Source organism: Styela clava, chromosome 14, assembly GCF_964204865.1.
Source record: "Styela clava chromosome 14, kaStyClav1.hap1.2, whole genome shotgun sequence".
Lineage (NCBI taxonomy): Eukaryota > Metazoa > Chordata > Ascidiacea > Stolidobranchia > Styelidae > Styela > Styela clava.
This window is the reverse complement of record NC_135263.1, coordinates 16,202,515-16,220,894: the sequence shown is the minus strand read 5'-3', so window position 1 is coordinate 16,220,894 and position 18,380 is coordinate 16,202,515. Positions and strand designations below refer to the sequence as shown.

The window sequence follows — 18,380 nt, the reverse complement described above, 5'->3', positions numbered from 1 at the left end:
AATTTATTTTCTCGTGATCATGTACTCTGTTCATTAATTTTTTCTGGTATGATTGTCGTGATGTGTTCTCACTTGTGTGAGTGTGAGTGAATGAACACAGACGCTGGTCACAGCGTTCGTTATAAACCTTCTATAGGTTTTGCCCATTTTCCCGATCTTTGCCCTTGTCTGTGTTTTTTTCTGTGTTGTAGACGAAAAATCGGAATAAAATTGTGTTGTATTGAGAAGGCCGCTAACACGAAATCTAATACTTTCCAAGAAGGCATTAACATTTTTGATTCAATGTCCTTCAACTTACTGCTGTGAAGTAGGATTATCTGCAAAAATCTTGTGATTGACAACAGTAACACCCTTCCCACCTAGATTAATTCAGGACGTTGTTGTTGTGTTTATGCATTCTTGGATTAAAGTTGCTCCCAATTTTGATAAATTTCAAGAGAGGGAAAAATTGAGCGTTTGAAAATTTGATTCAGGGATAACAATATTAAAAAAGTTTGGGAACCATTGACCTATTATAGGCTTGGCAGCCCTGTCGCCTCAAAATGCATACGGGTTTTGACATTGAAATTCATTTTTAAGCTTTAAAGGCGTGATACATTATTTAACCTTGTCACAACTTCAAATATAATATTTTGTTTCATTTTCTTATTCAGTTTAATTATTCTTGTTCCAAATACTTACTGTTTAAAACTTAAAAAAATTGAATAAGTCGAAATTTTTTTTTCTCTATTTAAAAGACTTAACCATTTTAATATATAAAATCAAAACAAATTGAAGCACCTATTACCTAAACAGTTTGTACGCTAAGAATGCCTTCATTTTTGAAAATAATAATGAAATAAGAATATTATTTATTTATACATCAACGAATCTGAGAACTATATATATACATTTATTACCATTTTTGAAGTTTTCTATTTCGTATATCTCTTTATTTAAAAAATTGGAATGATAATTTTATTAATCAGTAAAATTTTATTCATTAGTAAATGGGTTAGTCGAAACCTCATTAGAATTATTTATAGACTGATTAAAAGTCATTGCAATAGATCTATTTTTGCATGATCCTATCGATATTTTTACCCTTTTTCATATGAAAAATATCTGTATATCTAGAAAACAGCACCTATATTTGTCTAGCCTTCATCTGACAAATCCTCCCACTGAATGAGAGTCGCAAATACACACCATTCCCAACTCAAATATGCAGACACTGTTGCGATTCTTATTATTCTCAACATTACCTCTGACTCCGTTATTTAGGAGGTTTTGTCGTAACTAAATTTCAATCTTGTTCTGTCGCGCACGAATAAAAAACTTTGATTTAGCAATAATCATGAATAAAATATTCGGCGCTTCTCATATTTTTGATTCAATTGTTCTTATCCAATTCGATTACTTTATTGGCGAAAGTTCCTTGTTACTTATATTCCGCCTCACTATCTTACATAAAACTTGTTTTCAAGACCCGGCGTATCTGAATCGCACCCCGCCCAAGGAACAAGGCCTATGTCTTGGACATTTCGTTCCTTTTAGCATATACAATATTTTTTTCAATTTTTCGCTCTATTAGGGCGTATAGGCGACATAATTGACTATTTACAACTAGAAAATTTGAAACAATTGAGAATGCTTATTCTTTCACAATGATAAACAAGCCAATGAATATAAATGACAAAGTGTAAGTAAAATAAATGCGGCGTCACGGTATGTGGACAATATTTGATTTATCAAAGTTCCACGCCGCTTAAGATTCACCAAATTAACCGCTATGTTTCTGACTTTTCAAAAAGTATATATTATAAGTCAATAACGCGAAATCAGTACGAAATGAACTCATGAAGATGGCACCAATGACATTAATGTTTAATGTCATTGATGGCACCGAACGTGTAATAACCATACATATTGAACAAAGATAGATGCGAAAGTGATTCAAATATTTTTCACGCCCGAATTATCTGTTTATAGGATTTTTTTTTGTCAACCAAAAAATTTTAAGAATCTTGGGTTCCGATAGATATCTAGTTCTCGAGCTAAGCTCGGATCGTCATGAAAATCAGACCTAGAGAAGTGTTTAAATATTCACGATTTTCCGTTTGAATTACGACAATGAAAAACTTTGTTGTTTACAAGGATACTATCATTGAAATGGACAGGAATTCTTTGTGCGTTTACAGCTATAGTAATATATATTTGGTAGTATATTTTCATAATAACCATTATAAAAATAGTTTGTAACCAGCGGCTAATTGCAAACCTATCGAACGCTATCATCCTCGAGCATCGTGTGGCGAGACTGGCAATAGTTCTTAACGCTTAGAACCATTCGTAAATATCTCATTTAATGTAGAATATCCGGGCGGAATCGTGATAACTTCTGACCCCATATGGAATAATTCCAATATCATATAAATTCAAACACTTTTTTTTAATACAAGGCAGGGCGATAAAAAAATCTCTGGAAAATAGTTCTAATAAACTAGACAAAAATAAGACAGTGATCAACAATTTTGGCAACAAAAAATACAATTTCAACTAGTACGTAATAATTTCCATATATAATATCGCATCCACTCAAAAGATAAAAACAATGCGTCCTAACTAGAATAACATAACATAGAAAAGTTTATATGGCACTGCAACTCTAGCATATTCATAAATGCCTGTTTCAAACCATCTTAAATTAATACAATTTAACTTTTAAATTGGCGATTGTACATGACACACCCACTTTATTTATGAGTTTTAGAAAAACTAGAATCTATCCGATATTCACTCATTCAATCAGCATATCATATAACAAAACTGGGAAAGGGAAAAGATACAATTATGTTTTGAAATAGGTAAATTGGAATTAAAAGAAAGTTTAGGTAAATTGGAATTACAGCGAAATGACACAGAAATCACAATTATAAAAATTCTAAATGTACACTGAGTGTCTAACATTTCACTACGAAATCCTCTGGCACATATGCAGATGCTGGTGGATACCTGGAAGAAAAAAAATAAATAAAATGCAAATACACAAAAACTCCTGGTATAGATTTTAGATATATAAATAGGGGATGTAAAAATAGAATGATTGAAAAGAGATTTATTTATGTATAAAAATTACAAGTCGTATTATTTTCCCAATAATCTAATTACTGAGGGCTTGTGTTTTACAACAGGAGTAAACATGCAATATAGAAAAAATCCTTGATTAGAAAATGTCAAAACATTCGGTAAACTGAATAGTACTGGAATCATTTGAAAGTATGTTCTATTTTTATCTGAAATGTCAGAATATTTAATTAAAATAGACTCATAATAGTGATTATTTACATATAGAATGCCTCATAAAATGTCCTATACTAAAAAATAAGGTTAAAAGATTTATATCCAATTAAAGAGTCCAGCTGCACACTAACACAAATGTATTTCTGTAACAGAAATAAATTTGTGTTAGCGTGCAGCTGGACTCTTTAATTGGATATAGTAGTCATGTTTATTCCAGCTACAGCATCCTTGCAGTATACGCATCCACTATCATAATAGCATAGAGGGAAGATAGGAAGTTAGTCTCGCGCAACCCAACTTAAAGTTAAAAGATTTATATGGCACATTCTATAAATTTTAACCTAACCAAGCTGTTTGAGTCCGAGTTTCTAGTCCACAACACTTACTTGTATGCCATTTGAGTGACTGTGTTAAAATCATTCTCCTGTGTAGTATCAATGGTCGAGTAATCAGGCTTCATCGAAGTCCTTGGACGTCCAACCTTCTTCACAAATGTTGCATGCGTTGTACCACACAAAGGAGTTGCATTAATCCTTTGAAACTTAAAATTATAAAAATATTATTATTTATCATAATAACTACATTCAAAAACATTGTTAATATACCATACTTATTCAAAAATTCATTTTTAATATTTTGAACATGCACCTATCTAAATACCATGATATTTAAAAAAATGAAATGCCTATGTAAAATGTGTTTTCCAGCCTCAAATACACTAGCCTTGATATACAAGCAATATGAAAAAGAAAATTATCAAATAATCTTCATCCGTAAATCAACTTTCATAACTGCTACTGTCTCTTTCAATAAATATAAATATATATACTGTATATAAATTTTAAACACAGAAGCATGTGAAACTTCAACAATTACAATTTACCTTATTCTTTTCAATTGCCCATATTAAACTCCCCCTAATCCTGATACAGTACACTCGTTTCTAAGAAAAAAAATCATTCAAACAATTCTAGAGGTTTTCGTTTACATTATCTGACTGTCAAACGGCCTTGACTACCTGGAGAAAATATGCCAGCTAAACTGCAAGTAGCATTCAAACTGATCTTTCTACATCCTCAATATTTCATTGGAGACACTCAATGAATCTGACAACAAATGATTGATAGTATTATATTAGGATTTACATATTTATTCCTTTGTGGATAGCCGTTAGGACGGCTTAATCATAGGCCGAACCTTCGTCTGGTTACCAGTCCACGCCGGGTATGGGATTAGTTAGCTAGTTATTTGTTTTCGCTTATTATTCGATATTACAATTATATATTTGCACGATGCAGTTTTTTTACAACATCTATAAGCAATCTTCTTTCATCTTTTCATTCATTAATAATTTCAGATTAGTTCCCTTTGCCCTTTATTCCTTTAATATTATTCAACTATCATTATTGTTTTAGATTAAAACTCAAGTACCTCTTGCTGATTATGACATAGAACAACCAGTATATAACAACTATGGAGTCATTCAGAGTAAAAAATAGGATGTAAAGATTTTTAGGCATTACAGACATTCGACATGTCATTCAGATTCATTTTGACTAGGATTCAAATCATCTACAGTATAGATTTAATATAGAATAATTATTTTCCTATAATTAGAAAACGTCAAAAACCGTTAGAGAGCATGCGAAACAGTGAAAACCTTAATTAGCTACAGTAGCAGATACTCTAATGGCAGTTGGAGAAAAATAATAAATAAAAAACATTAAAAAATGAGTTTCTCACTTACTTTCCCAAATCTTCTCAATTCATTGCAGGCTTCATGAAAATCCCCATGTCTCATTCTACGATGTGTTCCCCAGTCTTGGAAGAAAGCTCGATTCATTGTCATATCACGAAATCTTCCTTTTGGAATCTTCGAATTAGTTTCTGGCCTGGGAACAGGCTGTGATCTAGACTCAACATGCTTCACATCATAGTCTCTCTAGAATGAAAGTAAGAGTTTAGTCTATTTATCAGATAACGTGAAAGCCAAAATTGGAGGAATAAATGATCCATCTATGTTGCAATATTGATAAAACTTTTGAAGATATTCTGATGAAAATAAATAATTAACTACCGGTATGTATTGCCTTGGACACCGTCATTACAGAAGTATTTAAGTATAAGTTTATTTAGACTCCTTAATCAGCAATAGACGATAAAAAAATTGATAAAAACAAAATAAATAAAACCAAACTAAACTATTCCACCATAGTTATCCCTAATATGCCTGATATAGGAATAATATTTTCCATTTATTTTATCAAATGACACATGATAAAGTTTCAACAAGTAATATGACTGACAATAACAATAACTTGGGTAGGACTGTTGGGTCGGGCTATTTCAATATAGATAAGGGGTGGCCAACCTGCTTTCGATCGCGAGCGACTAAAATCTTCAAAATTGCTCGCGATCGACTGGTCGGTAATAAGGTCATACAAAAAAGCGAATGAGCACTGAATATGCAGATAACTGCACACGCTCACAAATAAGTCGGCTTTGTGGACTCAGTCATGTTGTTAATAAACTGGTTCAAGGCAATTTCTCAGGGTACATTATTAAATTCACTCAACATCTGACACGATTGACTACTTGACCGGTCGATCGCGATCGATGTGTTGGCCACCCCTGATATAGATAAATGAAATTTTAGACATGACTATACGAACCCGAAAGTTGTGAAACAGAATCAAATTTATAATAATGAAAAGCTAGGGCTGATGCTCTCTGTGTGCTTCATGATAATACTATAATAAATCATGTTTAGATAGCACGCACTTCCGTATCTTCGGGCAATAATTTAATAGGACAAGTCCATTTTATTGATTAAATTTTCGTGTGGGCTCAAAATATATTTAATTACTGTCATTGTAGTTTCAGAAGCCATAGGATCAGTAGAATGTTCTGTGTTATCACTAATTTTTGCCGGATCTGGACGTTTATGTTTGTTAACATCCCATCCATGAAACTGTTCTCTTTGTTCAGTAAATATTCTGTGCCTAAAAAGATGTGAATGAAGAAACTGCAATGATATGGAATTAGGAATAAAACTAAAACATCATCAACCTGAATTTTGAGAGACAAGAATAAAGAGTCCTAGAATGAAATAAATATACGGGTTGGCCACAGCAAAAAAGTATTAAGTTGAATAAGCTGGATCAAAAAGAAGGAGCTTCTTAGCAATTATCATGATTTCTCAATCAGTAGATATATTTGTTGAAAATATATGAAGTTTATACTTGGACCAACTAAATACAGTTCACACAGAGTTTCCATCTCCAGTAGTAAATGAATAAGTAAACTTTCAGTTACCCTAACTACTTGAAGCTAGATTCATTGACTGGCTATGGCACAAGCTATCAATGATGTAGAATTACATGTCTTCCACAACACAATTTCAAAAATTAAGTTTGAAAATACTTGCTGATACAGACCTATCATGCTTTGTATGAAACTCTAATGTGGTTCATTTGGCCAAGAGATGGCAAAACCCGAATATTTTACTATTTCGAAGGCATTCTGAGAAAACCTTTTCGAATATGAAATATCAAATACATTCTAAATTGGGGAATGTTCATATGTTCAAAGTACATAAATTAATAAATCTTCAATTGATCATATTTAAAAACATACAAATACAAAGTTCATTGTTCTCTCTGCGTCGTTTCTTACCAGTTGAGATAGCGTATGTTTTGATCTGCTTGTCAGACGACTCAAAATCCCTAATTTTTAAATAAAAATGTTCTGAATTATCTCTAAATTCAAAAAGTTTACTATATGAAATATAATGAATTTCGAATGTATTCAAATATTCAATTCGTTTTGGACATCCCTGTCATTACTTTTAACGAACATTATCACCCACCTATTATCCATTCTTATTTCCAATGTATCTGGAGCAGGCATCGCTGGTTTAGGTGGCGAAGGATACTTATCCTTCTTTGCAAAATCATATTTATATTTTGTGGTAGCTTCCATTTTAGGTAAGGCTACAAGTTTTTCTGGAGTTTTGTTATTTCGACCATAGATTTTTTGTGAAGTTGGTACAAATTTAAAACTTTCCCTTTGAGTTGTTTCATGACATTGTTCTCCTAAATTGAATAATAACAAATAGATTTAAGTAAAATGTATCTCACCAGAAAAAGGGATTGAATTATTCGTAGGATGAATTTTGATATTTTTCTTAAAAGATAGGACAACCAATAATTATAGGGCAAATCAACTGTTTGCTTGTTAACTAGTCCAAATGAAGATCAAGATATCGACAGCAGTGAAAGCCTTGTCTTATCACGAAGACAACATGTGTATATTACTGGCACATCTAACCCAAATAAAATATTAGAGGATAGAATAATAAACTATTAGTTCTGAATAATTTCAAATCCTCAATTAGGTATTTGATTATACTTTTGTTGCACAGATTACAAAATTTCAAATGTTTATAATAAACAGGCTTTGGGCATTAGTCTTGAATATATTGAATTTCCAACATATTCTAACATTTCCCTGGTTTTCAACATCAATTTCATTTTACTAATTCTAGGGTATAGAAAATCCCAAATGTGTTAAGAAATAAACAACTTACATACAATTGCTTGGAATCTATTATTAACCTGACATATATTGAGTATTTTAAGTTATTCTTGTTATAACGATCAATTTTATATGAAGTAGAATTAATTAATAAACCAAATACGTTGGTATAATTTTTGTGTAAATCCTGTAAACATTACCTTCACCAACTTTAATATTGGGTTCAGCAGCTTTAATCAAAGATGGTTTGCATGCAGATTTGTATGAATAATCAGCTTGTGTCCGAGACAACAAATTATCTTTGCTATTATCTTTGTCTATAATAAAAATGATAAAAAGAAAAAATAATGCTGCCTGGTACAGAATAAAGATGATAATTAGAAATAAACTGGTTGCTGATTCTTCAACGACAAACACCTTGGGATAAACAAATGATTTTATATTTATCTAATCATTCAAATTACCAGGAAAAAGCAATGAATGTGTAAATGTTGGCAATTCTCCAAATCTTTGTGGTATTCGATATAGTTTATGATCTTTGAAAAATAATCTATTCATTGTCTTGTCATCAAATCTTCCCAGCTTAGGCTTTTCAATTTTCTGTTGTGATTGTGTCTGAATCAGAGAAAAATATCATCATAAAAATTGAGTATGAATAACTATATTCACTTATTCAAAATCAAAAAGAACTACTAACAGCTCTGACAACAGGTAGAGGTGATTTTCTCTTGTATTCATTCTGATACAAGGTATCAGTAACAAACGGTTCGTCACTCTCAAGTCCTCTTTCTTCCTGCATTTTAAAATATATATAATTCGACTTTTTTCATCGGCTTACTCTTCAATGAGTCAGTCATTCAACAATTTTGTTATAAGATGAAATAGATGTCATGGTACAATTGACAACACAAAGACAAACACACAGGAAGGCAATTCAGGACATATGCTAAACCATCAAACAAGGTTTAAACACATGTACCTATAAGTACTGCAACACAATTAAAGCATGATCAGAATCTCTATAATTGGTCTCGAAGTTTGTAAACATTGTGATCAAACACGCCTGTGTCATACATAGGAGCAATGGAAGTATAAACAATAAAATAAAAATCACAGACAATATAATTCTTACTTATCAAAACCAAACTAAAATGTCACTGAATAACTCATTTAATATATACTTTCTTTATATCGATTATTAGCAGATTTAAAATAAAACAGACATCTGAAATTAGCTCGTTGGGTTGAGATGTTACACACTATTGATTTCAGATTTAAATTTTTTTTCCGATAAAGATGAATAATAGTATTCAATTAAATCTAACTGGACGAATCAAATCCCGTTTTGCACTAAGATCTTTTGGTGAATACGTCTTCATGTTCGTTGTTTGAACTTCCATTGGAGGAAATTGCACTCTTGGCTGAGGAATCTCTGGTCGCATTGACTTAGTTGCACTGAAGTTCCTTTTATAATGGTAAAAAATTGCTCAGTTATCTGTCATTATTTTGTATATGAGTTCGCTTACTTTTAATAAAAAATATTGATATTGACAGTTGACACTACATCTGCACAGTACAGCAGTATGGATGCCCCCAAATAAAACAAGCGCAAAGCTGATGATTTGGGATATTTCTAATACAAACAGTACAATTTATTAAAGAAGACAGAATGCAGGAATGCCACTAGGACTATGCAAGAAAAAATTGAATACACATATATCGATATATCAAAGAAAAAATGTGTTGTAGCTCAGTAGTTGAGCAGTATAAAACTTATACTACATTTCACATCAGACGTAATACTGTAATATAGACTACTGTATTGATTTTCCAGTTCTAAGGTACCGGTACTATTCTAAGAGTTACTATTTGATAATAATAATTACTGAATTTACCTGTGTTTTATGTAAGTGGCTGCATAGTTTGATTGCCCACTGTCTCCAAGTTTTCCTTGAGTAATATCGAAATTCTTTGCCACATACTTAACAATCCTAGGCCTACCCATAATGTCAATTTTTGGATATTTCTATGAGTACAGGTCTACGAGTATTCTATATTATACAGAAATATGATGTTTAATCTGCTTAACTGACAAGTCTACAAAATTTTATAAACAAAACACGTTTACACAACTTAGCCATTTTTCTATCTTTGAGCCTATCAGTAAAGGAAAATAGGAATAACTTTGCCGATATAGTTTAATGTCAACACAGCCATCAATTATAAAGGCATTGCTGCATCGTTGAGAAGGTTGTTAAGCTTGCCGATTTCGCGGTATGAGCAGCTTCCCCAACAACGCACATAGTTACCGGACGAAATTAATCACAAGAGGGCAGTAAAGGATTCCGTATGTCCAAAGCAAGGACTTTACTTACCTATGGCCCATAAGTACATAACTATGGTATGCCGCAGGTTTGCGGCAAAGCGGTTCCCAAACGGGGCGCCGCGGCGAACTAATGCGCTTTGAAACAGAATTGTGTTAGACATAACTAATATATGATTGAATATTTTAAGAATTGTATTTATTATAATTGTTTTTCTTTTTCTTTTAAATGCTTCTTCTATGAATCAATAATTGTCGTTTACTTTCTGTTATGTAGTGTTACGTAAAGAAAACTCAGGGATAGATCATAAACCAGAGTTGACATTTCACTTACTCTCCAGGCATACACGTTTACAAACTTTAATAGGCAGAAAGTAGACATTTCCCATCACAAAATTGAGTTTTATAGGCAGCAATTTTTTTCGTGTAAGTGCGCCGTGAGTTATTTTCTGATACTTTTGCGCCGCGCGAACGAAAAGTTTAGGAACCGCTGCCGTAGATCATTATTCTGGAGGATAGAAAAAATCTGACAAACCGTCAGAAACGATAAGACAGTTTACTAGTTCCCAAATTTTCTACACCGGCGGTCCGCTAACGTCTAATAAAATATTGTCACGGGCAGGCGATGAAATATTGAATCAAATAAAAAAAACGACTGAAAAAAAACAATGACTGAGTTTGCTTAAAACATAAAACTACTGCTCGTCTGGTCCAAAGACTACAAAATAGCGGCGGCAAAGCAGTTCAAAAACCAAGTGCCAATTGGACTCTTATTACACTCTTGCATTTACGTGAATTGATGATTACGTTTCACAATAGTGTTCAAATTGCGCTAACATCAGGATATCGTTTGCTTGTTTAGGACGTGGGCTCGAACCATTCGAAGGGATACAGAAACCAACGACAAGAGTCTCCAAATTGCACTGACATCAGGATATCGTTTGCTTGTTTACGACGTGGGCTCGAACCATTCGTAGAGATACAGAAACCAACGCTTATGTTCAAAGGGCAGGCATTATACATTATAGTGTAAATTATGATGTGAGATATACAGGCAATGCTGAACTTCGATCACACTCAAAGAAAAACATACCGGTCACACCTGTGAAAAAACGGGGAACCGGCGTGGCTTTTATAAAGCAGTGTGGATTAGAGATGTACCGATACCACTTTTGTCGCCGATACCGATACCGATCCGATACCAGCTAAAAAAGCCGATACCGATACGCCGATACTACAAAAAGGCCGATATTACCGATATTCCGATACTATGTAAATATTACTTAATTAGGTGTGCTGTGTAGGGCAGACGGGTTAAAACAATGGTCTTTGAGCGTTGTTCATAGTACACATTATTTCAGATCGAAAAATGATATATCACATAATATGAAATTAATGTTTGGTGTTTGCTTCAACTGATTAAGATACACTGTACAGTAACGCTAGTAATCTCGGTGTTCAATTAGAAAACTCATAAGCCGGGATGTCCAATTTGAATTTAATGTTAATATCGCGACCTTCGAATATCGTTATTCGTGTTTAAGAGAACATCGAATATCACCCACACATTCTAGAGCCGCCGTCCTACGTTCAAATTAAAAGCATTTTTCAAATATTTTATTTCGTGGCTAATCGTAATTGTCGACGCAATAAGTCAAAGCCAACATGAAAGAATATCAATCAGCACCGACCAAAAGAAGGCCTACCTATAACCGTCGAGGATGTTTTTTTACTTTACTATTTTATATTATTATACAATTGCTATTATATATTTTGAGACAGTCTAGGACTCTAGGCCCTCTAGGGCTAGGCGGTCATGTCAATATATCTATAAAGAAATTGTGTTGTTAAACAAAATTAATATATGCGTAGAGGGATAATTGTGTCGGAATTTAGTTTATCGATGTCGTCGGACTAAATGACACTCGTACTTGACGACAAACAGTCAGAATTTATACCCGTGCCAAAAGTCCATGTGCCGTTAATAAGGACCCCAATTCCACTGTATGATTTAAAACTGGGCGCCTAATTGCTTTTTGTTATGTGCCGTGTTGATATATTTCTTCATAATTACTATGTAATATTAAAAATGTCAATATAAAAATTTGACAGCGAAAATAGCTAAAAATACGTGAATCATATTCTCTCGCGGGGGTAGGGACATGTATGGCTCATAGCTCACGATCTCTCCAGACAAAAAATAAATTAAAAAGTAGTATTCCAACTTATCTTTTAAAACATTCTGGACCATATCAAAAAGGTAAATATATCGGAAATATCGGCCTTAATCTAACCGATACCGATACATGGCCGATACCGAAAAAATGGCCGATATTGCCGATACCGATACCCGATACATCTCTAGTGTGGATAGCTGGAATGTGTCGGGTTCTCGAAAACATTGTCCGCGCTCCGGAATAACGAGACGTTGTACAGTATTTTTTGGCGAATCTCGACAGATACAACCGAACATGTTAGATTATAAGCAAGCGAAAGGCACTTTGTGTAATAGCTTGCATGCTTCTGGTATATCAACGCAATGACACACAAAAAAGGCGTTGTGGTGGAAAATTGCCGATATCCTTTTTCCGGAGTAAAGTTCTAACACTGACATAGGAAGTGACCTCTCCGTCTTATTTCGGGCTTTGTCCGAAGCTCTTGGCGCTTTCGTGATTAATGCGAGGTCTTCTGTTATTACGCCATTTTCCGTTGAATGTTTCGCGTCAAAGACATTCACCACGAAATCACTTCGAGCTGACATCAGATTAAGTGATATCCTTCTGTGAACTCGTTTTTGGAATGTCTGCTATCCGGCTTTTTAGTTCAACAAGGTCGGCATAGTTTTGCGAAATGACGAAATATTCCATTTGCTGTAAAAATAGACAATTACATGAAATTGTTGGCCTGGTGGAACGACCTTTGGTCGATTTAACCTGCTTCTATCCATGATTTTTATATTCGCACCCATACTGACGAAATCTAAACATCTTTGTGATTGCAATAAGGAAATTGCACTATACTCTTGACGCCTGTAATAAAACTACATGGCAAGAATGTTACGGTTATCGAGTTTGATCATGTATATTTGACACTGCAATTGAATAGAAAAAATTGACATTAACATAATTAAAAAAAATCATTAAAAAATAGAAGTATAACATATCGTCATATCTATTTTTAGATATACACTGCTATGACTGCTACAAACTGCTTTGAACACCAAGAAGAAGACCCGGTTGTTTTGGTGTTAATTTTATAATTCCTTGAATTTCTTTGAACTTCGGATGATTTTTATCTTTCACTAATTGCAGAAGAACAGTTTCTGCTGTTGTAATAATTGCACCTTGGCTTCGTAATCTCTGTAATGACATGTTGAAAAATTGACACTAATTAACAATAGACAAAAATTCTGAAGTATACGGTTTATTACAGCAAAGCACAAAACTGGTGCTTGGTGTCAAACTGGGATAAATGAAGTTTAAGTGAGCAATGTCTTACATCAATTTTATCAGAATGTGTATTCATGCACGCCACAAGCAAGTCAAGTCTGAGACAATTACATATTGGATAAAAAGTTAGCACACAAAAAGTATGCAGACAAATGTGCCCTAAAATATAGTTTGCAAGAGACCTTGTTCAGTGCACAAACAACACTATTTTTAACATTTTTAATTTATGATGTTACAAAAATTGTATTCATGTTCAAAAGAACCTATAGTCAACAGTCATGAAATTGTAGATGGGAGTCATCAAGTCTGAGCTTGACGAACCCCTGATCACTTTGGATCAGCTCCAGGTGGAGGATTAATTTTTACAAACTGATAAAAGCAATAAGGCTTTGTACATATGTTTTTAAATGAGCAATTTAAATATCTGCAACGCTTTTTCATGAGATGCCTCACACTACTGCTATGGGACTTACATCAAAGGCCATTATTCTGTCAACTTGAGACCGAGACGAACATGCATCTGCAATCACTTGAACCTCAATCCCTCTCGCTAATAAGTCCAATGCTGTTTGTTGTACACAGACATGTGCCTGTATAAACAATAATACACATTTCAAAAATTAAATGTACAAAATTTAAAACAAATCCCGATAGAGAAAAATCATCATCACCTCAACACCAAAAAGAATAACACTTCTTAGATCCTTCACATTTTCTTCTAAGCTTTTTTCAACTTCTGGAACCATCATTGAAAATACTGTTTTTTCCACTACTGCCTTTGCATTGCTGATATCCAGTTCCTTCACTGTGTGAAGCAATCCTTTTGGGTACTTTGAATAGAAACAAATTCATAAAAATCAATGTCCATCCATATGGATGAAACTATAAATGTAATAAATCTGCCGCTTTTCCGGGGTACTTGAGTCAATTTGACTTATAATCAGAAATTATTGTTCAATGATGAGGCATGCCAATATCTATTTCACAAATAAGACAATGTAACTAATAGACAGAACACATTTTAAATAGATGAATATGCCTCATGATGAAACAAGGTATTTCACTTCACATAAATACTTTACTGCCTAAGTTTGTCATCCGATATGAATCGATAACCAAATGAGAGGCCGAGGTACGCAATATGATTGGACTGCCATATCCGCTTTCTTCTCTGCAGCTGACATAGATCGGTAACTGAATGAGAGACTGAGATACGTCATGTGTTTAACTCACCATATCAGCTTTACTCTCCCCAGGAGAAGTATAAAAATCCTACCTCAACACCTTATTAATTGGCATCAACAAAAACATACATCATACATAAATCTAATATATAAATTATGTTGAAGTGGTCATACCTGTTCTGTCACAATGACAGGTATATCCAATAAAGATGCCCCTTTTAATAATCTGCTGGAAACTTCAGTTATTTCATCAAAATGTAAAATAGCAGGTTTAAATCTTTCTTGCATATCACAGCAGAGGAAGGCACAAGAATCTGGTGTCAGGTTTCCTAGACACGGATTCTGTAGTAACAATACAGCAATTACTTAAAAGGTTGGGGAAAAATACAGTTTGGTTAATAATATAATATTCATTAGATAAATAATATAGTTATTATAATATAGAACACAAAAGACAACAAAACTCTTATATTGCAGTATAGATTAAATCAGTACTAAGCAATTAACCAATTCAATTTTGCTATACAAAAATATATTTGTATTAGTGTGCAGCAGGACTCTTGAATTGCATATTATCAATTTTACTAATTGCTTTATTTCACACTTACACTAATGATGATTTCACAAACATCACTTACATTAGTTTCTTTATTTATTAATCTAAATTTGCAAACAATAGAATTGCTGTCAATTGTTGAAGTTTCCAAGTCAACCCACTGATTCCAGTGACTATCCCATTTTTGCAAAATTGATTGCGAAAATTTGTTTATTTGACCAGGAAATAATTCGTAAAACTTGTTCTTCAACTCTTCACACGAAGTGCCTGTAATAGAAATATTGCAAAATTAACAAAGGTAGTTTATCATTTACAAATACTAGATCTATCACATCTAGTCAAAATATCTGTAAAAAGACTGATGTGCAGACACATTGCAGCATTGTACTGTAGAAGCATTGCAGCATCGCACTGTTGTAAATAAACCTATGACAAATTTGTAAAATCAAACTTTGATCTACTGATCTAATTTAGATTCTAGATATGATATAAAAATGAATGGTCATAATAATCCAATTCCAACAAAATCCTATAAACTCTGCTAGTCAACCCATAGCAGCATGGTACAATCAAACTACAAAAGCGACTATAAAATAATGAACGAGCAATTATTATGCGCGGCGGTGTGGCTCAACGGGCTAAGCGTTAGGAATACGCTCGCCACCGCACCTCTAATTACTCTGCGTGGGTTCGCATCCCATGCAGGGATGGTTATGTGCGAGAGGATTGCTGGACTCCTCGCCGTCGTTGGGTGGTTCACGTAACCGCTGGTCGGTTACGGCTTCCTCCACCACCAAGTCCATGCTTCCGAAAACAAACAATACAGTAAAACTAATTCCATACCCGACTTGGAATGGTAACCGGACGAGAGGCCGTGGTTCGCCATATGGATAAGCCGTCTTATCGGCTTTCCTCTCCCCCGGGATAAATATGTAAATCCTATCCTATCCTATCCTATTAGATACCAGTAGATCCAAACAAGCAATGTCACTACCAGTATGTTACTCTGACAACTCTCACAACGAATTTCAGGATTAATTGACCCACCTTCTTCCAAGACTGTGACCTTTGCCTGTTTCCCAAAAACGAGCAAGGCCTCCATAACAAAGCTTTAGGTTGAAGTACGCGGCCTTAAATAATGTCTGAACGTAGTACCCGGTACCGGTAGTAGGTTGACCGCAGGGTACTGGGGTAGGTGCTGCAATGGTGTTCTATCTGGGGAGCTATGGGTTAACGCGTTTAACACGTCATTAATTTAATTTTGGGTTTAAGTGGGATAATAGAATCAGTTTCTCGTCAACAAGGACAAACTACGTAATTCATAAACAACAAGATTCAGTATTCAATTTAATCATGACACCAGACCATCATGGTCAATATCAACTATATTAATTGTCTTATCTTAAAAATATAATACCTCTGCTATTATTATACAAGATCATGTTTTTAAACTGATTAATGTGACGTTCAATTGAAGTCAATACTTCAATATGACAAAACGCTCAAAAAATTGTGTTCGGTATTTGTTTGGTGTTTTTCAAGTTGAAAAATTGTTAGGAGCAACACAAGGGCACTAAAACGACTTATGTTAATTAGCTACCATGGTGCACGCTTGTATCTGAACACGGCGCCGTGGCTTTCCTTATGAGTGAGCCTGCTTGGTGCCTTTCCTCTCCGCCGGCCAAAATGTGAAAACCCGATCCTAAAACTGGCAAGGCTGAAAGCTAGTCATATCAGGGGAATTCCCCTATGTGGCAATGTTAAACAACTGCATTCCAACATACAGACATACTTGCGTTGTGACTTTGGGTCGCTCGCAGTCTTGTCGATTAAAAATCGATTGACATCGAAAAGCAAGAGCAGTAAAGTTGGTTAAAGAGCCATAAATAAATGAGAAAACTCCGTAGGTCATGCCGGACAGATAGAAGCCAGAAATAGGGGTCATGACATTAAATGTTCATTTTTACAGACTACAGCACCAGAAATCTATCAATATGACATAAAGCACGAAAAAGATGCCATTTGTATATGTTCTGTGCGTGGGGGCAGTTTTGGTGTTTTAAAATTCCTATAAAAACTGGCAACAATTTTTTTTCATGTGTGCAATTTCTGATATGATTGATATGTAAAATATTTAATTTATATTTTGTAGTAAATGTTCTACATGGATGAAAGTAATTTGGAGCGCCAGAAAGATGAAATTGAAGCATTAGCTGCTATTTACACAGAAGAGTTCAAGATAGTCAATGGGGAAAATCATATTTATGAATTGGAATTCCGCAAACACCAAGGAAAATCCACTTTAAAAATCATACTTCAGATTACTCTGCCTCCATTGTATCCTAAAGAAAGTCCACCAATGTATGAGATTCAAGCCCCTTGGCTGAAGGGTACTTCGAGGCAGGAACTATACAATGCTTTGGAGAGTATTTACTTGGAAAATATAGGTGAAGACATTCTTTTTATGTGGGCAGAAAAAGTCAGGGACATTATGGAGAAGGAAAAACCTGATTCTGAAGGAAATGTATCAGATATAAGCAATTGCGAAACCGATTTCAAGTCCCATAAAGAGCCCTTACTACCTTGTCCAAGGATCTCACATGGTGAAACGATAACTGACCGCAAAAGTACATTTCAGGCACATCTTGCTGTAGTGTCGAGCATGGATGATATAAAAGCTGTGCGGCAAAATTTGTTATCCCACAGGAAAATCGCTAATGCTACTCATAACATTGTAGCATACAGAATACAAAACAAAATTGGAACATTTAATCAAGACTGTGACGATGATGGTGAACATGCTGCAGGTGGAAGATTATTGCATCTTTTACAAATCCTTGATGTGAAAAATATTATAATCATTGTTAGTAGGTGGTATGGGGGCATCCACTTGGGTCCAGACAGATTCAAGCACATAAATAATGCTGCGAGAAGTATTTTGCAGAGTGAAGGGTTTTTAAACAAAAATGCAAAATAATATAGAACTTGGATGATAGAAATGTTATTTTATCATAAATTTTATTCATGGCACTTTATGATAGAACCAAACT

At 34.0% G+C, this 18,380-nt stretch overlaps 3 protein-coding genes across 4 annotated transcripts; 1 reads left to right on the top strand and 2 right to left on the bottom strand.

Moving 5' to 3' along the window:
* Positions 1 to 2,416: 2,416 nt before the first annotated feature.
* Positions 2,417 to 10,656, bottom strand: LOC120340762 (uncharacterized). Of its 2 annotated transcripts, none has more exons than XM_039409119.2 (10): positions 9,714 to 10,648; positions 9,144 to 9,282; positions 8,516 to 8,611; positions 8,283 to 8,433; positions 8,019 to 8,135; positions 7,151 to 7,376; positions 6,149 to 6,284; positions 5,030 to 5,224; positions 3,669 to 3,823; positions 2,417 to 2,994 (listed from the first exon to the last, which is right to left on the bottom strand). In XM_039409119.2, exons 1-10 carry the CDS (start codon positions 9,821 to 9,823, stop codon positions 2,943 to 2,945), a joined length of 1,377 nt encoding a protein of 458 aa, XP_039265053.2. In that variant the 5' UTR covers positions 9,824 to 10,648; the 3' UTR covers positions 2,417 to 2,942. The 2 variants fall into 2 exon arrangements, 1 of the variants encoding a protein (XP_039265053.2); XR_005569344.2 differs by lacking the exon at positions 2,417 to 2,994 and adding an exon at positions 4,301 to 4,388 and having other exon boundaries at positions 3,685 to 3,823; positions 9,714 to 10,656.
* Positions 10,657 to 13,197: 2,541 nt separating this feature from the next.
* On the bottom strand, positions 13,198 to 16,779 carry LOC120340763 (isochorismatase domain-containing protein 1-like). Its single transcript, XM_039409120.2, has 6 exons — positions 16,378 to 16,779; positions 15,413 to 15,597; positions 14,949 to 15,116; positions 14,262 to 14,420; positions 14,064 to 14,180; positions 13,198 to 13,500 (listed from the first exon to the last, which is right to left on the bottom strand). Exons 1-6 carry the CDS (start codon positions 16,430 to 16,432, stop codon positions 13,342 to 13,344), a joined length of 843 nt encoding a protein of 280 aa, XP_039265054.2. The 5' UTR covers positions 16,433 to 16,779; the 3' UTR covers positions 13,198 to 13,341.
* A 578-nt stretch (positions 16,780 to 17,357) lies between these two features.
* On the top strand, positions 17,358 to 18,379 carry LOC120340765 (protein IMPACT-like). The gene has a single exon (XM_039409124.2). It carries the CDS (start codon positions 17,486 to 17,488, stop codon positions 18,305 to 18,307), a length of 822 nt encoding a protein of 273 aa, XP_039265058.2. The 5' UTR covers positions 17,358 to 17,485; the 3' UTR covers positions 18,308 to 18,379.
* Position 18,380: the final 1 nt, after the last annotated feature.